We start from the raw sequence: 26,998 nt of genomic DNA, 5'->3' as shown, positions 1-26,998 counted from the left end.
AGCTATCAATTTAAGGAAGGTACAGTACGTACTGCCTCTGGGTCCAGAACAACAGGAAGGTAGATTTCCCGCACGTTCAAGGAATGCTTTAGGTCTCTCAGCACATCCGCCTGGCTCCTCCACAGGTGATTCTCCCTCACTCAGAACTGCCAAGCGACATCACTTAGATTCTTTCTTCGGTACCGCCTTGTTTATTTATTAAAATTTTTAAAAGATTTTATTTATTTGAGAGGGAGAGAGAGAGAGAAGAGCGTAAGCGCACACGGGCAAGGGGAGGGGCAGAGGGAGAAGCAGGCTCCCCGCTGAACGAGGAGCCCAACATGAGGCTCGATCCCAGGACCCTGAGATCATGACCTGAGCTGAAGGCAGCCGTTTAACCAACTGAGCCACCCAGACGCCCCTGGTACTGTCTTTTTAAAGTCAGACCTGCTCTTGAATATGCACAAACCTAAAATATGGGAAATCTTGAAGCTGAGCCCCGCGACACTACTTGAGATCGTTTACAGGTTAAAATGACTGTTTAAACTTCATGTAGGGGGCGCCTGGGTGGCTCAGTCATTCAGCGTCTGCCTTCGGCTCAGGTCATGATCCCAGGGTCCTGGGATGGAGCCCTACATCAGGCTTCCTGCTCGGCAGAGAGCCTGCTTCTCCCTCTCCCACTCCCCTTGCTTGTGTTCCCTCTCTCACTGTCTCTCTCTGTGAAATTTTAAAAAAATCTTTAATAAAACTTCATGTAGTATTTAAAATCAGACCACAGCAGCAATGTCAACCATCAGTGGCATTTTATTTGGGAAGTTTCTATATATTACATAGATGTTCCTTTCTCTTACCACCACCACACACCCCGTAAAAAAAAAAAAAAAAAAATCAGAAAGACTTAAAAAAAACCTAACATATAAAATCTCTTAACTAGTTTCTCTAGTCTTAGGTTAAAAAAACTTAAATGGTGCCTCTCCTTTATGACAATACTGCTTTTTCAGGAGAATTCATAGTCTGTCTTTATGGCTCACTACAGATTTCTACTCCTTCCTGGGGAAAAAATGGTCAATGTTTCTGCTTCCTTTTAATAAATTCCTTTCTTGATTATTACACATTATCATTCCCCACTTGACACCTTCTTAGAAACTTGATTGCTGGATGCATTTTTCATTTGGCAAAAATTCAATGTGGCTTTGCGTGGGATGTCTAAGTGTCAGAAACAGCAGTGTTGATGTTCTGATTTTGAGAGGGAAAATATATATAGAGATGCATACATTCCCGGAAGAACAAATGTAGGAGACTGAAATAGGGTGTGCACAGAGTTAAGAAGGCTGATAGACACTACTTGGTTTTGAATTCTGTGGCTGTCAGCCACTGAAGACTGCAGTGTAGGCCAGAATATAAATCTCTGCAGGAAGAAGTTTGGTCAGGCACTACGGAATGACAGAGTCGGCTTCATCTTGTTCCAAGTGTATCAGCACAGACACATGCCAGGAGGGGCAGTACGCTCACTTGCAAGGAGCCGTTCCCTGTGAATGATCATTTATGAGCATTTCTGCAAATGCTCTGTAAACCTAGGCACCGGGGGAAGAGAAAAGAAGCATCCTCTGAAAATATACTTCCATCTCTAACTCACCCAAGCCCCCAGGTCTCCTGAGCTGTGTGACTTGCAAAGCCAAAATGGAGTTTAAGTACGTGTCCTTCTAGGTCATCTGAAAGCGGGTTCACTGGGGCCATCTCCGAAGATCTGGGTGAGTGCAGGGCAGCAGCAAGCCTACCCAGAAGGGTACGCCTTAATGATCTTCACATCGTCCACAGGGCGGTCCTGGGGGTTTGTTTCCACCATTCCTACTCGATTCACCATTCCTATACCCTGGCACACGCGGCCAAAAATGGTGTGCTTGCCGTCAAGCCACTGGGTGGGGGCTAGGGTCACGAAAAACTGGCTGCCGTTGGTGTCTGGCCCCGCATTGGCCATGGCGAGAATTCCAGCCCCTAGTGGGAAAAATGAAGAAAGAGTACGAATAACCCCCAAAGCTCCAGCTGGGTGCGTCTTCCACCACCCCAGACTTTATTCTGGCCTCCATCGTCAATCATGTAACCCAAACACTCTTCTCCCCTGCCCCCCCCCCCCCCGAGGGCAGGCTCCCTGCCTTTACACAAAGGCCGTCACCGCCCTACTCCAACAACCGCCCTCCTACTCTTCACCTACTCCCCAGCTTCTCTATCCATGATGATCCCCACTAACTGCTGGACCATGTTCCCGACGCCCCGCAAAAACCCAGCAAGATCTCTAGGCCTCTTTGAGGAAACTTCCGCTTTCCCATAGTTTGCAACAGCAACATTCAACAATCAGAGTCTAGAACACTCAGACCAGCACTGTGAATTATGCAGGAGAGAGAGGTGTCCGTCACTCTCTCTAACCCACCAGGGCTCTTTGTGGCGCCGCAGCTGGTCAGCTCCGTGGCACCCTGCCACGGTGTCAGGCATGCACCCAGAATCACAGCCAAGACTGAGCTTTTCAAATCCACTCCCTGCCACCCGTGCAGCCAGATTATATACTTACCCGTGAATTTCAGGTCTGGATGAAGTTCATCCTCAAACTGCTTGCCATAGATAGACGCACCACCCCGACCTGCCAGGTTAGAAGATGACAGACCAGGTCCATCAGTCCCACGCTCTACTCACAGCAAGAATTATGGCTCAGGGTCAAAAGATTTTTCGGAGTTCAGGAAAGGAAAAAGCAGTGAGCACGCCTAGCCCCCTGCTAAGCATATTGCAACTACAGAGCCCAGCAGCAGAATCAAGCATTGACACAGCACATTCAAATCACTGGTTTCATTCAGGTAAGATGTTTCTTTTCAAAATAACACTAAGAGTGTTTTTCCCTGGGTATTAAAGTAATACACATTCACTGTCAAATATGCAGAAAGCACAGAACATTCTCAAAAGAACATTAAATTTCCCTAGAATCTAACCATCTACAGATAACTACCATTTTTAATTTGATGTATTAAGAGATTTCTTAATTTTTAACTTTTTAAGGAGTATTTTAGACAGGAGTGCCCCAAGTCTTAACCCTGTGCCCATCACAGACATTGCTAACCAATCGGCATTCCTCCCTGCTGAGCTTTGATCTGTATCCTACCAACTCAGAACTCCAAGCAGCCATTTTTAATGGATTAGAGATGGCACAAGAATTAAAACCTATTTGCTGTCCTTGATGGCAATGAAGGAAAATAACATTCATTTTGGTCAAAAATACCCAGCTTAAGGAGAAGAGAGATGGTGGAAAGTGGCGATGTGGCAGAAAGGGATAATATTATAGCAGGCAGAGTCCATTGAGAGGAGAGGTAGTGTATCACAAGGATATTATGAAGAAACATGAGATTAGGAATGATCTGCTAGCAACATCACCACCACATGCTATTTATATTATGTCCACAAGAGTGTGGTACTGTGCACCCAGGTTCTGTTCTTAGAGCAAAATGATATAATAATTATAGTTTTCCCAGTGGAAAAAATGTCCTAATAGGAGGCAACTCTCCTAATCAATTATTTAGTAAAATAAATATGACTTGTTGAACTACTTTGGTTTCTCCAAGATGACAAAACAGCCTGGAACAAAGTGAACATTGCATTTATCAGCTTACTCTGCTTGCCTGGCAGCCAGAAAACAGCCCAGACACAGGGAGCTAGCCTCCTACAGCCTGCTATGAAAGTAGGATGTTAAAGCACCTCTCCCCCAGGCCCTCCCAGGTGAAAATCCCTTGCATCAACTTTTAGGATGTTCCACCAGAGAGAGCCTATCACAGCCTCTGGCTCTGGAAGAAGACACTTCTTTTTTTTTTTTTTTTTTTTTTAAAAGACTGACCCTGGAATAATGACCTGAGCCAAAGGCAGACGCTTAACCAACTGAGCGACCAAGGAGCCCCTGGAAGAAAACACTTCGAAGGGGTGCCAGGATGGCTCAGTTGGAAGAAAACACTTCTCATGCAAACAGACATGGGGGTGAATCCTAACAGACTCAGAGAAATCTCCCGCTTGGCCCAGGCTACCTATCCTTCTGGAAAAGTACCCAACTACCGAACCTTTTAAAAATTCATTCCCAAAATTCCAACCTGCCAGCATACTATTGTTTGTTTGTTTGTTTGCTTAGGTGTATAAACTATTTTATTAACAGACAAGGCCTACAGATTTATTTCTTCTTGGACACATCCATGGTGCAGCCACGGCACCCTGGGGTCTTGGTGAGCTGGCCTTGGACATGAAGTCCCCAGAAGTGGCGCAGCCCTCTGTGGGCCCTAATCTTCTTCAGTCTCTCCAGGTCTTCACGAAGTTTATTGTCCAGACCATTGGCCAGGACCTGGCTGTACTTTCCATCCTTTATGTCCTTTTGTCTGTTCAAAAACCAGTCTGGCAGTGAACCATGGAACACTACATCAAAAACTAATGATGTAATGTATGGTGATTAACCTAACAATAAAAAAATTTAAAGAAAAAAAAACCAGTCTGGGATCTTATACTGGCGAGGATTCTGCGTTATGGTGATCACACATTCCACCTTATCCTCAGTGAGCTCTCCGGCCCTTTTGGTGAGATCGATGTCTGCTCTCCTCAACACCACATGAGCCTATCTTCGCCCCACACCCTTAATTGCAGTGATGGCAAAGGCTATTTTCCGCTGCCCATCGATATTGGTGTTAAGTACTCGCAAAATGTACTGGAACTTCTCAGGGATCACTAGAAACATGGCGGCGGCCCCAGCGGCTGCGTGTAGGCGTCCTGGGGAAGAGCTGCCAGCATACTTTTAAACAGCAATTATGTGACCAATACATTCTCTCTGACTAGGGAGTCAAGGTTCCTGCCTGAGGTTGGGGGCGGAGGGGATGGTGAGTGAGAGTGCTAGGGCTGAAGATGGAAGAGAAGGCTGAGCGGGCAAAGTGTGGTCAAGCCCTAAGTCTGGGGCTTGGGTGAGCGAGTGGAGGATGAAGTTCAGTAGTGGGCTGTCCATCATGGCCTGAGCCTTGGAAGTGTGATCCCTGCAAGCTGGGGGCCGCCAGGATGAAACCTCAGGGCCCCTGTCCTCCAGGAACTGAAAGCCGTCACGTAAACGGCACCGCAAACAGGAAGGCTAAGGGATGGGCCAGTCAAGAGTCCGAGATGAAGCCAGGGGTTTTCAGTCATCAAGTGATGAGGGGGAAGAGCACAGAGGCCCCTCTGTCCTCACGAGGCAAAGGTGGACCAGCTGCTACTAGTTTGGGGTCTCTACAGCACCATTTCTACATAATATGTTATGGTTTCATAACCTAATTCAACCCAGTAGGGTTTGCAACAAAATGTCAGAAAGACAAATCATTCCAATCAAAACATTCCTTTGGGCATGTGGAACAGGGGAGCGATGGGAGGGGACAGCAATGATCAAAGAGTTTGCTTGTGCAGAGCAGGCTACACAGATGCCAACGATCACATACAAAGCTGACCATCTGGGAGGTTCGAAGTCAAAACTTCGCCGTGTGCCTCCCCTAGTGCAGGCAGATACAACAGGGGTCAGGCACTGGTCTGGTTTCTGAACTCTGTACCCTGAAAGTTCTTTTACTCTTCTGTCCTTTGCTTTCAACATTTAGTCTACGTACTTAGTATTTCAGACATACAAAAGAGACAAAGAATGTGACGAACAACTGCACCTTCCCCTCAGAAATAGGGTGACTAATCCAGTCCAAGACCGCGTGTCCGCACCCCGTGCACTCCGCACCCCCCTCCCCCCTCCCCCCAGCTAACAACGGTGTCAAATAGTCACATTTTGCCCTCGGGGAACCACTATGGTGACCAGGAGTTTGTCACTTCCATGCATTTTCCTTTCTACCACCTATGTATGGATTCGTAAAAAAATGTATTGTTGCTCTGCATGTTTTTAGGGTTATACACATGCAATTATATTCTATGGATTCTTCTGCAACGAGCTTCTCTGTGTAAGTGATATTTATGCACTTGGTTCCATGCAACTCTCTGCAGTATTCATTCCACCACACGATCATAACGCCAATCTTCTCTTTTCTCATGCTGACGGTTATTTAGGATCCTTTCTGTATGTCTTTGCTTTTATAAACCACGCTGCAGTAACTATTCTCGGACTGTCTCCCAGACACACGTGCAGACGCTCAGGGGCTACACCTCACGGCAGACAGGCAGGATCACAGTTTGAGTATTTCCCCATTACCACATGTCCTCGAATATCTTGCCAGAAGTGGCCCCAATGTGCACCCCTATCCACAGTGCTCACTCTTACTGCTCTAGGTCCTTCAGCCAGACTTTCTAACATTTGTCAGGCCGAGAGGTGTCAGATTGCTTGTGTCTTAACCTGCATTTCCTTGAAGGTGTGCAGAGTTTCATGTTTACTGGCTATCTACCCTTCCTCGTCTGGCAACAGCCACTTATCTACTGAGTGGTTTGACATTTATATATATATATATGTTATATTATTAGGATTCGTATTCTGGATACTAATCCTTGGTCAGTGACTGCTTTTGCAAATACTTTCTTCCGGTGGACTTTTTTTTTCACTCTTTTTGGGGTCTTACGCACAGAATTTTTTGCAGGTGAAATTCCTTCATCTTTTTATGATCTGTGTTTCTGCTCTTTAAAAAAAAAATATCTTCCCTTATCCCCCATTCTCCTCTGATGTCTCTTCTCCCTGCTCATTGCCTGTAGAAACTTCCCACAATGAACTGGAGTGGCCCCTAAGACATGCAGAGGGGTTTCTCACACAAAGATTACCATACTTACTGCTACTTATCCCCACCGCTCCCAGGCCACAGCTGATGGGACCATGGCTTAATACCCAGCCCCAAAGCGGCCACAGGTGGGCCAATGACCCATCAGGAGGCCCAGGTGAAAGCTCCACCTGGGGCACCCGACACCAGAAGGCCACTGACCGAACCAATCAAAAACCTCTCTTCTAGCAAGAGAGCACCTAACTGCAGGTTAGCTGTCCTCTGAGCATTTCTAACCCCTTCTCTAACCCCTTCTCCATGGCCTGCCTCAACTTCAGAGACAAGGAAAGCAGGTACTGACCAGTTCCTTTTGCAGGTGGTCAGAAGTGACCAGTTCTGACTTACTGATACAAACTTACTGATACAAGCTTGCTGAGTAGAGTTTCTGGGAAAGCTACAGCTTTCCTGATAAAAAGGGACAAACACACTCCTGCTGTCTTTCACCCGCAGCTCTTTCCCTATCTTCCTCCTTTGAAAGCAGAGGTGATGTCAGGAGCAGCAGCAGCCATTTTACAACCATAAGACAAGTTTGAGATCAAAGGCCAACACACTAACAGTGGTGGAATGGAAGGACATAGTAAGCCTGGGTCCCTGAGAGCTCTGGGGGGCAGGTGAACCAATGCCTACAATTGCTTACCTTCAGACATTTTGTTATGTGAGAAAAACAAAAGCTCTCTTCCTTCTGTTACTTGTAGCCAAAAGCATCCCAAACTGATACAATCCATTAGTAACAGAGTCTTCTGTTAGGGGGAACTAATTGGTGGAGCTGCTGTTGGATTACCAGGGCAACTGCCAGACACCGGAGGAAATGATGCTACATTTCTCCAAGAAGCTTTGCAGGTCTTAGGAGTGCTCTCTTCCTCGCTTGCCTCTGGGGCCAGAGAGATCCAGATTTTCGTCCCAACTCCACCACTTACTGGCTGTGTGGCCTTAAGCAAGATACTTATCCTCTCCAAGCCTCAGTTTCCTTGCCGGAAAAGTAGGAATAGCAGTAGTACTTGCCTCACAGGCTTGTTAGGAGATAGTTAAAGGGAGCTCAGCATCACTGATAATACTGCGTTGGCTTCATATTTTCCACTACATGGTTTCCGTGCACTCAGATAACCTGGGCATTTTCCGGGAAAGGGAACTGTAGGCAGTGATCAGTTCACCCTGGCGGCTGGCCTGCCTTGATTTACGGCAGTTCCTCGGTGGGCAAACCTCCGCCCCTCCCTCGCTGCTCCGTGAGTGTAATGCTGCTGCTTATTTCACTGACAAAAAGGCAGAGCAGAACCTCCACAGGCTCTCGCCGCGGAATCCACTACCCTTCCTGTATGTCCTCCCATTTGCTATCCTTCTTCCCTTATTGATACATTGTATGAATACCCTGCTCATTGGACTATCCCCCCACTACAATCCCATTACCTTTAAGGAACTTTGCAACTATAATTCCTCCCAGTCCTGTATCAAGTTTTCTTTCTAGTGCATCATTCCTATTAGCATTAAAAAAAAAGTGGTATTACTATTTCCTGTCTTAAAAAATAAACACAAAGCTCCATCTCCAAGTATCCCCCTATGTCTCTGCATCCCTTCACAGAAAAACTCAAAAAAAGCTGTCAGCACTTGGTGTCTTGGTTTCCTCTCCTGTCTCTGAACGTTCCCACTCCATTCAGACTTTTGCCCTCACCACTCCACTGACCTGGCTCTCGTCAAGGTCATCAGTGACCACCAAGTCATTAAATCCAACGGTCAATCCTTGGGCCTCACCTTGCCTGCTCCATGAGCAGCATCTGACAGCTGACGTCACCCCTCTTGAGATCCCGCCTTACTGGTGGCTCCCTTCCCTCTGCCCTCTCTCCTTTCACAGATTAGACCTGCACTGACGTCTGAAGACCTCTCCTTCCAACTCCTGCTCCCTTGCCCCTTTAACTTTCACAGGTGTTATCCCAATCAGTGTCCTGAATGTCTAACTCTGTCTTTGCATCTGCGTCCCAGAGGACCAGAACCAACAGAACCACTATCACCCTAGTCCAAATACAAAAAAACTCTGGCTTTGACAGCAACGAAAGCTTCCAATTGGTCTCCTTGCTTCCAGCCTGGTCTTCTTTTTTTTTTTTTAAGATTTTATTTATTTATTTAACTGACAGAGAGAGAGAGAGACAGCGAGAGAGGGAACACAAGCAGGGGGAGGGTCAGAGGGAGAAGCAGGCTTCCCGCTGAGCAGAGAGCCCGATGCGGGGCTCGATCCCAGGACCCTGAGATCATGACCTGAGCTGAAGGCAGGCGCTTAACCAACTGAGCCACCCAGGCGCCCCAGCCTGGTCTTCTTCTTTCCACGCCAGTTAATTCTGCACATGGAAGCCAGGGGGATCCTTTTAAAACAAGCCTTATCATGGCAGTCCTCTGCTCAAAATCCTCCAGTGACATTTCATTACACTTAGGACAATATCCAAAGTCTCCACGACAACTTATGAGACTCCATGACCCGGTGCTCTGCTACCCTCCAAAGTCATCTCCTACCATTCTTCCCCTCACTCACCCACTCCAGCCACACTGGTCTGTGCTGTTTCTTGCCAAGCACACTCTGGTCTAAGGCCTCTGATTGCTATTCCCCCCTGGAGTGTCCTTGCCCATGACACTCTCAGCCTCACTACTTTATTCAGAGCTCTGCTCAAATGCCACCTTATCAGAGAGGTCTTCCCTAATCACACTATCCAAAATAGCACCTTCCTCACTCTCTATCCCAGGGATTCTCAACTGAGGGTGACTTTGCCCCTTAGGGACACTGGACAATGTGTGGAGACATTTTTAGTTGTCACACTGAGGGGCTCTACTGGCATCCGGCACGGCGAGGTCAGGGACACAGCTAAACATCCTACAATGCACAGATAGCCCTCTACAGCAAAGAATTATCCAGCCCAGAATGTCAATAGTGCCAAGGTTGAGAATCCCTGCTTATACAGTATTTTTTCCATATCATTTGTCATGACCTGATAGTATATCATGTACTTAGTTGTTAACTGTCTCACCCACTAGAATGTGAGCTTCACAAGGGCTTTCTTCCTCACTATTCTACCTTCCCAACTCTTAGAACAATGCCTGGAATATGGCAGGAGTCCAAAAGACATTTGTTAGATAAGTTAACAACCAAAATAAATAATAAATGACATCTTTTTAAGATCCTATTTTGTGTCAAGCCTGTAGTCACCATTTTACAAACATCAGCTCATTTACTACTCACAACTCCATGAGGTGCATATAACCAAACCACACTCCGCATTTATAGCTAAGAAGGCTCACGTAACTTGTCTACACTTAATAAGTTGTTTGTGTGAAGCTAAGATTCAACCCCAAGCCCACTGGTCTCTACGACCCAGGCTGTTCACCCCACGCTAAGTGACCTTGCCATATACTACCACTGAAGTAAATTTCCTCACATATTTTTCTTATCCCAGACGCAAGAAACTCTGGAACCCAAAATAGTTCCAGAATGATGTTAGATCAAATGTGAACTCCTGTCTGGGCATCTCCATGAACTGGTCTGATCTTAGGCACCGTGCTATCTCTAACTACTCTGTGCACTCTGTCCCCAATTGTCCCCTTAACTGTCCCCTAAACATGCAGTTCAGGGACCTTAGAAATCACACCACAGACATTTGTCCTGGACACGGAGAGGTGGCTAGATTATGTCACAGAGCCGGTCCAGCATGTGAGACACGACATGTGGGTTACTGGGCTCTCTTTCACCCTTGACAGGTCTCTGTCACTTATGCCTCTGCTCTGTACTCTTTCTTCTTCCTAAATCTAAAATGCCCTTCCCTATCCTCCCAAGAGTTAAAATTCTACATTTCCTTCAAGGCCCACCTCACAATATGCCTCCATCCCATGCTAATCCCACTCCACTGTACTTTTTCTCTTATTATTCCAACCTCTGTTATATAGACGATCCAGAGCATACAACCGTATATTTGCATATTATATTATTACTCTCTAGTTATTTCTTATCAGAACTATCTTGTCTTCCTGGCAGAGAAGGGAGAGCTGCAAGGAAAAGAAAATGCCTTGGCTTCTAATGCTTAAGTCTCTTCACAGGACTTAGAATAGTACAGGATACCCAGCAGACTCTTAGCAAATATTCATCAAATGAATAAAATTAACAATGAGCTTGCTGTTCAACACGTTAAATCTCAGGTGTTCCTAGGGCTACCAAGAGGAGACGTGAAGTCAGAGGGAGGGTGATGCAAAGCATTATCAGCATGTAATTAATCACTGCAATCACGCCAGCTGGTGAGCACTGAGAGGCTAAGTGCAGAGCATGAAGAGCGAAAGGAAGGGCTTGACAGGATGCCATGTCTTATAGGGAGGAGAGTAAGCGAAGAATTTGTAGAAGCAGATAAAAAGACATTCCAACAGCTAAGGAAAAAGCCAGCATATAGTTATTATAAGAAGAGAAATTTAAGAGGGAAAATACTTTAAAATCCAGTAGGAAGTCAAAGATATTCGAATTGAGAAAACACCTGGCAAAGGTGTATAAGAAAAAACCATGGAAAGAATGGTCAAAGAGTAGCCAGACTGAGCGACAGTTGGGGACAGAAATAGTACACTGGCTTGCTGATGAGCCCAGGACGCCTCATGCTGCTCATCTGAGATGTGTGGCAAAAAACGTGTTACCTAATCAGGGAGCAGTTCACATCAGTGACCCAGGAGGGCCTAACTCTTGTTTGCCTTCTACCATAGACCTGCCGGCTCAATCATTCATTATACTTGAGGCTGGATGCAATTATTTAGAAATCTTCTGAGTGATTCAATTTCATTAAAATTGCATCATGGAAATGTGACATTATGAAGGATTGCAAACCGATTATAGAAATATAGGAAAGCTCTGACATGAGCAACTCACATCGGAGTCACTTCCAATTCTTGTACACTCATCATGGACTCTCTCAGCTCACTGGTGTTATGAATTAGAATTTTATCTCACAACAAGGGAGAAGAAGAAGACAGGAAAGAAGTACATCAAAGTGTTTACAGGACACTTTCAGATAAAGAAGCGGAGTGAAAGGGCACCTGGGTGGCTCAGTCAGTTAAGTGTCTGACTCTTGATTTCTGCTCAGGTCATGATCTCAGGGTCCTGGGATCCAGCCCCACGGGCTCTGTGATCAGCATGGGGTCTGCTTCTCTCCCTCTCTCTCTGTCCCTCCCCACCCCAAGCGCGAACATTCTCTCTCTCTCCCTCTCTAAAATAAGTAAATCTTGGGCGCCTGGGTGGCTCAGTTGGTTAAGCAACTGCCTTGGGCTCAGGTCATGATCCTGGAGTCCCGGGATCGAGTCCCACATCGGGCTCCCTGCTCAGCAGGGAGTCTGCTTCTCCCTCTGACCCTCTTCCCTCTCGTGCTCTCTCTCTCTCATTCTCTCTCTCTCTCTCAAATAAATAAATAAAATCTTTAAAAAATTAAACAAAATAAAATAAGTAAATCTTAAAAAAAGTGGACTGAAGCAGGATTGGCTCCTGCCTCCCCTAATGCCCGATGAAACACACAAAATTCCATTTGTTTCCAAGCTCCAAATTCACCAGCATCAACCAAATAAAAAGGAAACAAACTTATTACAAAAATTCTGAAAAGAGTCACCGAGGAAAGAAATGAGCGATTCTTCCGCCTGCACTCTCTAAAAGTAGTAATCAGGAAAGAAGGAGTATCACTCAGAGGATTCTTACAAACATCCTCCAGTTCTGAGAAGCCAATAGAAGGGTGGGTGGGTTAGCAACCCTGAAAAAGGTAAAGAGAAGCCCCTAATGGCAGAAGCCTGTGCATACCAGAGGCGCTCAGGAGCAACATGGCAGGCCACCAGCACCTGGCACCTTGGGGGGGGGGGGGAGCACTGGGCCATGATGGGTTCAGGACAAACTACCCCAAAATATGGTGCTTTGGCATACTGAATTTCAAGTTGAAGGAATCTGAGAAACATCAGCTACGAGAAGGACATTCTGACCTTCCCCTGAAGTAGGTCCGAAGATCCTCATGTGAGAGGGGCCGTCGCTGTACCTGCAGGAAAAGAACATCTCATCTCTAAGACAGAAGGACCCCCAGAGGAACCTGAAAGAACAGGCCTTGCTGTTTCCCCCAGTTTACTACATTTAGCTCAGACTCCCTTCGTCCTATCACATTTTCCCACAAATTTCCACTCTTGGTCAAACCTAGCACAAAAACACTCAGGTACAACCTATTCTTCAGGTCTTCGTTTCTTTATCAAGGCCGTGGTGTCATCAAAACTTAGAGCCAACAGGGGCGCCTGGATGGCTCAGTCGATTAAGTGTCTGCCTTCGGCCTGGGTCATGATCCCAGGGTCCTGGATTGAGTCCCCACATCAGGCCCCCTCCTCAGCAGGGAGCCTACTTCTCCCTCTCCTTCTGCCCCTCCCCCTGCTTGCGCGCTCTCTCTCTCTCACAAATAAATTCTTAAAAAAAAAAACAACTTACAGCAAACAAATTTGTATGCTTTTCTCTCATCAATCTGTCTTGTTATGGAGACCCAGCTATGAATGAAAAAGGGTAGGAGGATCTTTTGCCTCCACCACAGCTATTCTCAGGGGACTCCTGGGTTGGGGGGGAGGGATACCCACTGACTGGTGAAGGGGACCCATGGGCAGGACTTTAACAGCGGCTGGGAAAACAGAACAGCGGCTAGTCCTCCCACAAGGTGCACTCTACCTACAAGGTGCTCTCCTACCACCTCATCGGGCTGGAGTAAAATGAAGAGAAAGCATCTTAGCATCTGGACTGGGGAGGACAACTGGTCCCACAAGGGTGGGGACAATGACAAAGGGAATGCACTTATAGTGTATCTGAGCAAATCAAAGGTACGCACAGCATCAGTGCCGACAGTGAGCATGGGTAAGATGAAAAGAAATGGCACAGAAACTACGCAAACATATTACAACAAATGGAAGGAGACGAAGAAAGCGTGTAAGAAAAAAAAACAAAACACCTGAGGAACTCAGTCTGGGAGAAAAACATAGTCCAAGAAGGGCTTCTCTGCAGCTGTCTCAAGCTAGAGATGCTTCAACAGAAAGAAGAATCCAATAAAACAAGAGCTCAAAGACAAGATAACAAATCAAGAGAATAAGGTGAAAAGATTGCAGACTAAGGAAACAGACTGAGAGCCCCGTGACACCAATACGGAGCTAATCAATCTATTAGAGCAGTACAGAACAGAACAGACATGACTAAAAGTTGAATAAGGCACAGAGTAAAGGTCTGACATTATCTCAGTGGATGCGGGGAAGACATAGAAAAACATCATCTCACATACTCAAAAGAAATGTAATAGATATGGAAGGCAGAGGTCATGAAACAGAGAATAACTAGTTTCCTGAAACAGAAAATCAGAGCAAGCAATAGAGAAAACATTCAAAAATACAAATCAAAACATTTTCCCCCAAGCTGAAGGAAGGAGTAAATCTGGCCTCAGTATTCCCCAAAGCCACGCTTAAAACCAGAAGGCAACAGAGCGGAACTGTCTAAAACGATCTGAGGGGACGAGTATGGCCCAAGAATAGCAGACCCAATCTACTGTTTTCAAATTCTCAAACATGATTGAGTTACAAAATATAACACCCCCTAGCCCTTGCAATACAAACCACTCAACAGGAAAGTCTGCCCTCCAACACTTGGGAACAGAAAAGTCTAGCAGTGGGCACTGAACCCTCTTAAATGCAGAACCCATACTGTAGCTGAGGGAATCAAGCACGGAGTAGAAAATGTACTCTGACAAGGAAAAATTAAACTAATGACAAAAACTGAGAGTGAGGGAGGGAGTATAGGTGTGAGGTAATAGAAGATATATGAATATATGGATATACCTACATATACCTATATATACCTATCCCTGGTTCGCAGTACTCACGGTACAGAGCTCCTAAAACTCTTGTAATTTCCTGAGTGATAGGAACACTAGGAGAATCTGTTGTTCTAATATTTGGTCTTTTTTATTTTTTTAAAGATTTTATTTATTTAAAATGACAGAGAGAGAGGCAGCGAGAGAGGGAACACAAGCAGGGGGAGTGGGAGAGGGAGAAGCAGGCTTCCCGCCGAGCAGGGAGCCCGATGCGGGGCTCGATCCCAGGACCCTGGGATCATGATCTGAGCCGAAGGCAGACGCTTAACCGACTGAGCCACCCAGGCGCCCCTAATATTTGGTCTTTGACCTGTCCTTGAAACAGGGCTTCTAAAACCTTTTTAAATTCCTAAGTTATGATAAGAACACTAGGAGCATCTTTTGTTCTAAGGAGACAGGTGGGATCCTCAATGGCTCCTGGATGAGGACTGGTCACCAGAAAGACCAAGCCATGATGAAAAGCTTGGAATTTTCAGTTCCCACCAGGTCCCCCCCTCCCCACCCCTGCTTCTCCAGAAAGAGGAGAGGACCTGGAAATGGAGGTAATGATTGATCATGCCTACATGAAGAAGCCTCCTCAAAATCCCAAGAGTACAAGGGTCAGAGAGTTTCCAGGTGGGCAAATACATCCCTTCCAGGAAGATGATGCACCCAAATTCCACAGGGACAGAAGCTCCTGCCCTCAGGACCCTCACAAACCTTACCTTATTCATCTCTTCATCTGATTGTTCATCTGTACCCTTTACCATATCCCTTAGTAAACTGGTAAACTGTTTCCACGAGTTCTGTAAGCTGCTCTGGCAAATTAAGGGGGGGGCGGTTACTGGAACATCTGATAACCTAGGCTTGGGACTGAAGTGGGGCAGGGGGCAATCTTGTGGGACTGGGCCTTAACCTGTGGGATCTGATGCTATCTCTAGTTAGATGATGTTGGAACTGACTTAAAGAGTAAGACACTCACTTGGTGTCACAGAATTGCTTGTGGGGGGTAAACCTCCATACACTTGGTGACCAGGAGGGTCAGAGGCAAAGTGATCTGTGTGAGTAGTAAAGGTGACATGCAGGAGAAAAACACAGAAGGGAAGAACTAGGTTTTTCCCAACATAGAAGGCAGGCAAAATGGAGTTTTTCCTAAACAATAGGAATGGGTAGAAATTTAAGTACTAATTGCCTAACCTTACATAGCAGGAAATCAAATTTTGGGTTATATATATAAAATTAAATTTTTTGTTTTAAAAAAATAGCATGTATGACATAGCCTATTCTTTTAAAATTATTTCCATTTAGCTAGTTATCCATCCATTCATCTATCCATCCATCCTTTTGACTAGGTATCTGAAAGAAAAATGTCTAGAATAATGGCCACCAACAGTTAACATTAGTTGTTTCTAAGAAGTGGGAATGTTGCAGGATAATTAATCACTAATAGTGGTTAGAGATCTTTAGGAAGTATACTTATGAGTGTTCTTTTTTGTAGTTTCCTATACATACTGTATTTTTAAAAAAGACTTTATTTATTTATTTTGAGAGAGAGAGTGCTCAAGCAGGGGGAGGGGCAGAGGGAGACAGAGAATCTCAAGCAGACTCCACACAGAATGCACAGCTCACACAAGGCTCAATCTCATGACCCGGAGATCATGACCTGAGTCGAAATCAAGTCTACCAACTGAGCCACCCAAGCACCCCTATACTGTACTTTTTACATGTGTCCACACACATTAAAGAAATTGAATGCCTCTGGTCATAAAGGATAAACAGAGAACTGAGAATGACAAAGAACAGGACTAAGAAAAAAGACAGCCACAGAGGATATCAAACTTATTTAAAGGCAAAAAAGCAGGAGCAGGAATCAGAGAGAAGATGCCGACCAAGAAGCAAGGGGTTTTGAAACTAACGTTAGTATCCACCGATTTCACTAATAAATCCCAGCTAAATGACAGTAACTCCCAAATTTGTACCTCCATCCCAGACCTTTCCATGAACTCCACACTCGTATCCCTTTACTTATTCAACACCTCTAATTGAAGATCTGACAAGTATTTCAAATGGAACGTGTCCAAAACCAAAACCAAATTCTTGGTTTTTCCCCTCTACACATGTTCTTCTCTCAGTCTTCCCTATTTTGCTGAATTCAGCCAAGGTCGGCTTAATATACCTGTCCCTGTTGGGTCACCTCCCTGGATCATGAAGTCTTTGATGATCCTGTGGAACTTGGTGCCATTGTAGTAACCTCGACGTGCCAACTCAGCAAAATTTTTACAGGTCTTCGGAGCATGCTTCCAATATAACTCCAGCACAATGATCCCCATGCTGCAGGGGGAGAGGACAGTAGAGCTCCAGTCAAGAACAAGGTCGCAGCAGCAGGAATATTATGGGATTGATCCAGCACTCTTTATTTTCAAGCTTACATTAAGTCATGAAATTGTAATACACATCAGATTTCATGCTCGGCCAAGGAAAACATCACAATCACAATGTAAATAACATAAACACAGATACCTTCTTTGAGTAAAACACACAGGAGCTTCTGGTACTTCTTTTAAACAAAATAATTGTGGACGACTAAAAATTCGAACGAGCTTTATATATTAAAAAAAAAAGGGGGGGGGGCGCCTGGGTGGCTCAGTTGGTTAAGCAACTGCCTTCGGCTCAGGTCATGATCCTGGAGTCCCAGGATCGAGTCCCGCATCGGGCTCCCTGCTCGGCAGGGGGTCTGCTTCTCCCTCTGACCCTCTTCACTCTCGTGCTCTCTGTCTCTCATTCTCTCTCTCTCTCTCTCTCTCAAATAAATAAATAAAATCTTTAAAAAAAAAAAAAATCACCGATCGTGGGAAACCCATATAACCAACCCTTAAATTAGAAAAAAAATTGCACTTAATATTTTTTTAAAATCTTTTTTTTTTAAGATTTTATTTATTTATTTGACAGAGAGAGAATGAGAGATAGAGAGCACGAGAGGGAAGAGGGTCAGAGGGAGAAGCAGACTCCCTGCTGAGCAGGGAGCCCGATGTGGGACTCGATCCCGGGACTCCAGGATCATGACCTGAGCCCAAGGCAGTCGCTTAACCAACTGAGCCAACCAGGCGCCCCTGATATTTTTTTAAAGGAGGACATTAACATATCAGGAATTTGTACTTATTTATACATGCATGAGTTTCTGGGTGGGGGTAGAAACTGGGTAAATGAGAAGCAGGAAGGCTTTCAATGAGTATCTTTTTTTAAACTTTTGTATTTTTGAACCATGTAAATATATTACCTATTTGTAAAAATTTTAATGGAAAAAAAAGGTACGCTTTGTGTGTATTTAGGAGGGGCGCAAAAAATGCAAAACCTGATTACTTCAAATCTCTATACTACCAAATGGGATGAGGACTTTCCCCCTGAAGTACAGCTAAGGAAAAGGAAAAAGTAAAATACAGACAGGTGCCTTCTCCTCCACTCCCATCACTCACCTAGATTTTAAGCTCCAAGAATATGAAAATTGAGGCAACTCTGTATAGCCTGGATACCCAGTGCCAAGCACAGTGTGAGCATTCTATAAATATATATATCATATGTGCTACAACATAGCTTTCTAAAAGCCTACCAGCAATTCATCCTTCACACTAACTTTTTTTTTTAAAGATTTTTATTTATTTATTTATTTGAGACAGAGAACGAGAGATAGAGAGCACGAGAGGGAAGAGGGTCAGAGGGAGAAGCAGACTCCCCGCTGAGCAGAGAGCCCGATGTGGGACTCAATCCCGGGACTCCAGGATCATGGCCTGAGCCGAAGGCAGTCGCTTAACCAACTGAGCCACCCAGGCGCCCCACACTACTAAGTTTCAACAGGGATTAACACCTACTCTGTGCAAGGCACGGTTCTAGGTGCTTTTCCCCTCATGGAGCTTATATTCTGGTGCACATTTTTTAAATACAGGGAATAACTTTTTGGAATGGCAATCAGGAAATACCTATACAATTGTGAAATGTGCACACCTGTTGACAGCAATTTCAACTTCAAAGTGTTCTATAGCAAAACTTACAAATGTGCCTAAGGATACAGTATGTGTAACGGTATTTATTCCAGTATTTGTCATAACAAAAAACAAGAGGCAATTTAAATGTCCCTCAAAGAGGAAATGACTAAAATACAAAATATCAATTCTATGGGAAGCCGTATCAGCAAGTGAAAGAAAAGCAGATTACAGGGGGAAAAAACATAAACAGCATGATCATATGATCCTGTTTTTAAGAAACAGAACATAAAGGAGAAAAATGTTTATACATTCACAGAGAAAGATGTAGGTCATCCAATGAACTGCCTACTATTTCTACAGGAAGAGGTGGCTTTCATTTATTCTATACACTTCGATTTATTTTGTAACTTAAAAAAAATGTTGACAGGTGAATTCAGAAATTACTTTCAAGTTGGGGCCTGAAGAAGTAGAATATTGTCATATAAGGTGGGGAAGATGACCAGGGAGCAAAAGCAGTACCTGAGAACTGTGCTCTGGGGGAAAACAGCATGGCCAAGAACAGAAAGTAGACAGAGAACCAGGGCCTGGACCTTGGCTACTGATGTGGGAATGGCAGAAGATGTAGCTAGAGAGCTAGGCAAAGGCCAGACCAAAAAAGCAAAACAAAACAAAACAACAAACACACACCTTGAATGTCAGACTATGACTAATTTTATACTGTTGTAGCAGTAAGAAGTTACTTAAGGTTATTTGTCCTACTTTCGAAAGATCACTTAGGACTTTTTCCAAAGAGGCAATGGAATGAATGGGGCTAGAGAACGGAGGACGTGAGGCAGACAGACCAGGCTCCAAATGAGGTTCCCCTACTTACTAGATATATGGGTTTGGCCAAATCATTTAATTCGTAAATACTGTCATTTCCCCTGCTAAAATGGGAGAGAAAGTGGAATAACACCTACATGATTTGAGTTGCTAAGGGGATTAAACTAAATGAGATGCTGTACGTCAGGGGCATGGCACTAGCTGATTGGCGCTCAATGATACCGCTCTTTGATGGTGGGGAAATGCATTTCTTCCGGTGCCTTCCTGGTAATTTGTTTATACAACTAACTACTTACAACTTTTAGTAGTTACAGACCTGCCCCTTTCGCTACACTGCAAGGTCCTAAATGCAAGGCAGTGTGTCTTATGCACCTCTATCCTGATTCCAGACCCGACGTCGCCTGCTTGTAGACTCAACACATTCATTCTTCTCGAATGAACAGATGAGTGAACCACGGGGTGCGAGGAGGGCAACCGGGCAGCTGTCGCTGAGGTTGCAGGGCAAGCCGGTGCGGAGCTCGGACGCGGACGGTGGCGGTCCCCATTCAGCCCCCAGGCGGCCCCGAAGGCCGCCGCTGCACGCTTCCCCACGAGGAGGCTGTGCTCCCGGGGTAGCACACCGGGAACCCAGCCCCGCGGCAAAGCCCAGGCTCCGCGTCGCCTCCGCCAGCCCAGCCCCAGAGGCCCGACCCCTCTCACCTGGTCTCCAAGTATACGTTGGGCGGTTGCCAGGAGTCTGGGGGGATCGCCGCCATAGCGCAGCCGACCGAATCCTGCAGCAAAGCTACTTCCGGTGTCGGTTCGTGGGGACCCTCCGCTGCTGCGCACACTTCCGGTCTTCGTTGTTCAACCTTTGCGATGCCAAGATCTGGGGAGGCAGAGACAAGGAAGAAGAAGAATCTCCCGTCCAAGGCCGAGAAACCGGGATGCGAGGCGAAAACAAGCTGCCTGCAAAGACGGAAAAAAGTGCAAGCTCCATTGTAGAGGTGGTCCCCAGGTGAAAAGACCGCGACACTCTCCGGACGCTCTGATTGGTTCGCTTAGGCGTGGAAGGCGGAAACAACCAGCAAATCTGCACTCCGATTGGAGATAATATCCTAACTTTCAATTGGGATAATTTCCTAGTTCCACAAAAGGGCAAGGACCTGAAAGGGAATGGAAATGAGTTGCTAGTGTCTGACCTTTGTAAGGCCCTTTACAATTTTAGTAGCGCTACACTTTATTCTTATCTACTCCACAAAGCAACCCTGTAAAGTAGATATTATTGTCCCCACTGTTCAGTTGTGAAAACTGAGACCCAGCCGTGGAATGATTTGTTCATTTGTCCATAGTCATAGAGCAAACCCGAGCCTCCAGACTCCACAAAGAGTCTGGAGAGAGGAAGGAGAAGGGCCAGGAAGAAAATGAGAAGGAAAGAGAGCTAAAGGAGAATGAAGATCAAAGAGATGAGGGCTAAAGCAGGGCTCAGAGTGACTGGCTGGGATAGATGCGATAGAAGGTTGTTAGGAGGGTTTGCTCAGGGCTAAAGGGACGCAGAGTCCCTGCGAAGTTTAGAGGGAGGACGAGAAGGAAATGGGGTAAGTAATCATATATTATAGGTGCTTTGCACACTGGTTAATAACGATGGCTAAATGAATTCTTTATGTCAGGCATCGAGTTAAGCACTATTATGTACTTTCACACTGTTAAAATCAAACACAAATGGAGACCAGACTTGAAAATTTCCTGAGCAGGCAAACCAGTTTAGTCCTATAAGCAAATCTTAATTTAGCTTGTTCTGTAAAATAAGCCAAACTTGATTTGGGCCACTTCTTGTTAATGCCTCTGAAAAGCAAAAAGGAAACTTAAAGTGTTCTCAAAATGGTGAAGTAACTACTTGTGACCCATCCCTATCACTAGGAAAACTCTAATATTCTAACTGATCTGAAGAGTAAAAAGCCACTGCCTCCTCACCATATGAACTGCTGCATGACAATATACCTCTGAACCTCTCATCCCACGTCCAGTTTGGGTGGTTCCAGTTTGCAAATTATTTTTTGTACATGATTAACTTTTGCTAATTACTATTTCAGTCATGCAGTGGTTTTACTTCTGCTATTTCTGGCAGTTTGACAACACTTAATCTTCAGTACCTCACAAGGTAGATATTACTATTCCCTTTTTCCTTTAAGGAAACTGAACCTTACCAAGCTTAAGTAACTTGCTCAAAGCACCACAGCTGTGAGCTTCTGTGTTTAACCACAGTTCAACCCTAGTTCCCTTAGTTGTCAGGTAGGAATAAGGGTATACAATGTTGTAAAGATCAAATTAGACAGTGAGCAAGCTGGGCCTTCTCCATCTCTGTGCCTTTCTCGCAGAGTACTGAGAATAGGGTGTTCAGGTTTGTTGAATGCCTAATGGGCAGAAAATTGACATTTTTAAACTGACGAGTGCTGTGTAACGTAAGCTATAATAAATCTTACACCTTCTGCAGTCTCGTGTTCATGTCCTCTTTGTGACCCTTGAGCTGGACAGGAAAGTGATCATCATTGGTCCATTCTGTCCTTTGTTATTTGAGTTGCCTTTCTCTGGACCTTATATAGTTCCTTACTGTATATTTTGGGAGGCTTAGGGCATGGTGAGGATACATTGGGATTTTACACAAGAGTAAGTCAGTATCTTGCTGTCTCATTCCAAAATCCTTCCTCAAGAGAGGAAGCCTTTTTGTCCCCAAGAAAACATTGGGTGACTACAGGGAAGAATTGACAAAGATTTCTTTTCTGAGTTATAACTAATAGTCCACATTAAATTACTCAGAGTAGCTTATATTTACTTCATCTATTCTGTTAAGCTTAATGTGTCTTCTGAATAAATGTTCTTTATTAAAAACAAAATTATAAACTTTTACAGAAACATCATTTTTTGGGCTAGAGAACTGAAGATCATTCTCTTTCTTTCTGCTCCATATAAGTGATACATCATCAAGACCTGTCAGTTCTTTTTTCCCAAGATAACCCAAATTGTATCCCTTCCTTCCTCTTCCCACTGCTGTTTCAGACCTTAACGTCAGGATTATTTTAGAAGCCCCCTTGTAGGGTTCCCTACCTTTTGGCTTTTCCCCACTAACCCATCCTACACACACAGCAGCAACAGCCAAAGCTTTCCTCCCGAGATATAGTATGTCCCTTCTTTGCCATGAAATGTTAAATGGTTTCCCTTTGCCTATTAAAATAAAGTCCCAAACCATTTGGCCTAGGCTTGAAGGCCCTTGGTCATTGGCCCCTCAATGACTTCCCTAGCCTGATTTCCGCTATTTCATCCATGTCTTAAATGTGCCACGAGCATTCCCACTTCGAGGCCTTCGCTCAGGCCATTCCTTTCTTTGCAGTGCTTCCCAAACCTCACCTGAGCCTTTGTCCCACTCCTTCAGGAAACCTCTCTATTCTTCCTGTCTCTAAGTAGACTTTCTTCCTTCTTGGTTTTTAATCCTGTGCCACCTTTCATTGTTGTCACTTAGTCTCTCCCCTCCAAGTAGATTTTTAAAAGCCCATGTTTGGGACCATGTCCTAGTTTGGTTCAGTTCAGCATTCCTCCCAGTGCCTGTTTCAGACCAGAACATGGACAGAGGGAGCCTCCGCTGGGGCAGGGCTAAGGCACCAACCCACAAACAAGCCATTCTGTGGTACAGAGTGCTATTCCCTGGAAACCTTCTCAAGGGTTTTTCTAAATAGAAGCTGAGACTAAAGAAATGAGTATGTTCACCCATCATTTCCCTCCCTATCCTCTCCCCGAAACAGTTACTCTTCCTATGCCCCCAGTCACTGTGGTCCTAGTCACCAGACTCATCTTTGACTCCTCACCCTCTCTCAGCTACAATCCCACACACATTACAGATTTCCAAGCACTTTCACACTCATGGTCTCTTCCCTGTCTCCCATTGGCCAGGTTTTAGAGCGGAGGGCTCTGAGTGACCAACAGGAGGAAATGATTGGCTCCAAGGCCCACCAGGATTTAATATGGGCTGAAATCCAAGCCTTTCCCCTGCCTTCCTCTCCTGAGATTTTCTATTACTTTGCAGCCTTTCTGATTTGTTATTACCTGGGAAATCTTCCTTGAGTTGATTCTTGTTCTTCCATTCCTTTTACCTAGACCATCAAAGTTGGTGTTTTTTTTTAAAGATTTTTATTTATTTACTGAGAGAGAGAGAATGAGAGAGAGAGAGAGCACGAGAGGGAAGAGGCTCGGAGGGAGAAGCAGACTCCCCGCCGAGCAGGGAGCCCGATGTGGGACTCGATCCCGGGACTCCAGGATCATGACCTGAGCCGAAGGCAGTCGCTTAACCAACTGAGCCACCCAGGCGCCCTAGACCATCAAAGTTGTTTTTCCCTTGAACTTTCCAAAGTTAACTTTCCTCTTCCAATCTAGCCTTTGTCCATCCCACCAGATTTATATGGCCATCATAGAACTCTGGTCATGTCACAACCCTGCTCAAAAACCTTCAGTGGCTCCCCACTGCCCTCAGATCAAAGTCTTAGCATTCAAGTTCTTCCTGCCTATGCCAAACTGATCTTTAAACATTGTTTCTTCTTCTATAAGTAGCCTTGGCCTCACTCAGATTAACATTCTAGGTTCTCCAAATGTGCTCCTATCTTCCCTCCTCTGAATCTTCTTACTCCCATGTCTTATGCCTGAAATGTCCATTCTCAGTCTCCAATGTCTGAATCCTTACAGCCACTTCCAAGATCACTTTCTCCCTAAATCTTTTCCTGGAGCACCTACCAGCCACTAGGCATTGAGGAAAATAAAGACAGGTCACAGACATTGCGCCGGGCCCCAAAGCAACTCACATCCTACGAGAGACAGACAAATACAGCTACAAGAGAGTGGAATGAGAGTTGTAATAAAGAAGCACATGGTACTTCCTGACCTCTGTTTGTTGTTCCAGAGCTGGCTATGGGTAGTCAGAAATTTCCCTGGGAGTGATAACCTGAGCTGAGATCTGGAAAATGGTGGTTAGCCAGAAGCCAGGACAGATTTCTCCTCTTTGTAGATCTGGAACATTATAAAGAGCTTGGGAAGCCAGAGAGTGTTTCTTGGGCCATCCCGGAGCTGAGTGTGAGGGAATCATAGAGGGAATCAATCAGAACTTGATTCTGAGGGCAATAGGGACATGTGAGGGGCGCCTGGGTGGCTCAGTTGTTGAGCAGCTGCCTTCAGCTCAGGTCCTGATCTCAGGGTCCTGGGATTGAACCCCGCATCGGGCTCCCTGCTTGGTGGCAAACCTGTTTCTCCCTCTCCCACTCCCCTTGCTTGTGTTCCCTCTCTCACTGTCTCTCTCTCTGTCAGATAAATAAATAAAATCTTTTAAAAATAAAAATCGGGACATGTGAAGTGGCAACATCAAATTTTGTACGTTGGAAGTATCACTCAGGCTGTGGTATGGAGATTGGCAGGAAGGGCCAGGAAGAAATGGGCTTTCTAGGGCCTGTGGACTCCCTGGAGTACTTTTTTTTTTTTAAGATTTTATTTATTTGAGAGAAAGAGAAAGCATGAGCAGTGGGGCGGCGGGGGGGGGGACAAAGGGAGGGGGAGAAGCAGACTCCCTGCTGAGCAAAGAGCCTGATGCGGGGCTCCATCCCAGGACCCTGAGATCATGACCTGAGCTGAGGGCAGACGCTTAACCAACTGAGCCACCCAGGCACCCCCAGAGTACTTTTTTTAAGTAAAAATTTAAATTCTGAATACATTCAGAAAAGTGGACAGATCCTATGTGTAACAGTTCAATTAATTATTATGAAGTAAACCCACCACTAAATCAAGAAATGTTTCCAACTCCAGAGAAGCTCCCCCTACCAAACAGTACCCCTTCCCCCACAAAGGTAACCGCTTTATGACTTCTAAATCCATAGATTGTTTTTCTCTGTTTTTGAAATTTACATAAATGAAGTCACGAAGTATTTTTTGTGTGTCCGGCCTCTTTTGCTTAACATTGTTTGCAAGACATATCCATGTTGTTGTATGCAGTGGCTGTGTAGTATTCTGTTGCATGAATATACTACATGCCTTATATATTCTATCCTTTCTTTTCTTTTTCTTTCTTTTTTTTTAAGTAGGCTCCATGTCCAGCATGGAGCCCAATGCAGGGCCTGAACTCATGACCCTGAGATCAAGACCTGAGTTGAGATCAAGAGTCGGATACTCAACTGACTGAGCCACTCACATGCCCCTATACATTCTATTCTTAATGGGCATTTAGAATGTTTCCAGATTGTGTCTATGACAAATAGTGCTGCTATGAATATTTTTGTATGTATCTTGGTACACTGTATGTGAATTTTTTGGAGTATATACATAGAAGTAGAATTGCTGGGCCATAGGTTATATGTATATTATAATTTAATAGCTAACCAGACTGTTTTCCTAAATTGCTGTAGCAATTTACATCCCCACCAGCAGTGTGTGAGTTGCTGTTGCTCTACTTCCTCATCAACACTTACTTAGTGTTGCTAATCTTTTCCATTGAAGCAAGATCTCGTAGTCATTTCCCTAACAACTAATGATTAGTGAAGTTGAACACTTTTTTACGTGTGTATTTGCCATTTAGGTGTCCTCTTTCATGGTATTATCTTTTTGTGTTCAAATCTTCTGCTCATTCTTCTATTTGGCTGTCCAGGTGTCTTTTTCTTCTTGGTAGAGTTCTTTACGTATCCTGGACACAAGCTCTTTGTTGGTTTCTTTCATTCTATAGGTTGTCTTTTTGGTTCTCTTATTTGTGTCTTTTAGTGATCAGAGGTGTGGTTTCTAATTTTAATGTGGTCCACTGTATCTTATCTCTTATAGAACATCTCAATTCTGACTAGCCACATTTAAGTACTCAATAGTCACTTGCATGTTCATGGTATTGGACAGAGCTGTTCTAAAGTTTTATTGTTTTGTTTTTCTCATGTAGAGCTATAATACACATAGAATTTAGTTTAGTGTATGGTGTGAGATTGGAGTCAGGTTTCATTTTTTCCTATATGGATATACAACTGACCAAAAACTATTTGTTTATTTATCAGAACTATTTATTGGAAGCATTATCCTTTCCTCACTCCTCTGTTGTACCTCTCTGTCATAAAGCAAGTGTCTATATATGTGTGGTTCTCATTTTGGTCTCTCTATCCTGCTTAATTAGTTTGCTTATCCCTGCATCAGTATCACACTGCCTTTGTAGTTAGCTTTATTAGTCTGAACCCAGTATATTTTGATGGCAGATCTCTAATAGAAAGCATTTAGGATCTTGGCACTAAAGACAGGGCAAAATAAGGAGCTTGGGTTCAAACTGTGACCGCACCATTCTTGTGTAATCTTGAGCAAGTTAACCTTTCCATAAACCTCAGCTTGGTAGGTATGAGGATAAATGTGGGGCATCAAGGAGGAAGAATTTCTTCTGCACTTCAAGATTCTTCCAGCTGGACAAAGAATCAAATTCACCTGCAACAGATTAACAGGAGAAAATCAAATTTAGTTTCGTATATGCAGGGAATACACACACACACACACACACACACACACACACACACACACACACACACACACACACACACACACACACACACACACACACACA

The 26,998-nt window shown here is 44.7% G+C and overlaps 1 protein-coding gene and 1 pseudogene across 1 annotated transcript; both read right to left on the bottom strand.

The window, feature by feature from the left end:
- Positions 1–745: 745 nt before the first annotated feature.
- PPIL1 (peptidylprolyl isomerase like 1) lies at positions 746–20,421 on the bottom strand. The gene is made up of 4 exons (XM_035728653.1): positions 20,107–20,421; positions 16,782–16,936; positions 2,546–2,614; positions 746–1,974 (listed from the first exon to the last, which is right to left on the bottom strand). Exons 1-4 carry the CDS (start codon positions 20,160–20,162, stop codon positions 1,754–1,756), a joined length of 501 nt encoding a protein of 166 aa, XP_035584546.1. The 5' UTR covers positions 20,163–20,421; the 3' UTR covers positions 746–1,753.
- On the bottom strand, positions 2,658–8,851 carry LOC113927417 (annotated as a pseudogene).
- Positions 20,422–26,998: the final 6,577 nt, after the last annotated feature.

The sequence above is a fragment of the Zalophus californianus genome, chromosome 7 (genome assembly GCF_009762305.2).
Source record: "Zalophus californianus isolate mZalCal1 chromosome 7, mZalCal1.pri.v2, whole genome shotgun sequence".
In the NCBI taxonomy this organism is placed as follows: domain Eukaryota; kingdom Metazoa; phylum Chordata; class Mammalia; order Carnivora; family Otariidae; genus Zalophus; species Zalophus californianus.
Note: the sequence above shows the minus strand (reverse complement) of the source record. Positions and strands in the feature narration are given on the sequence as shown.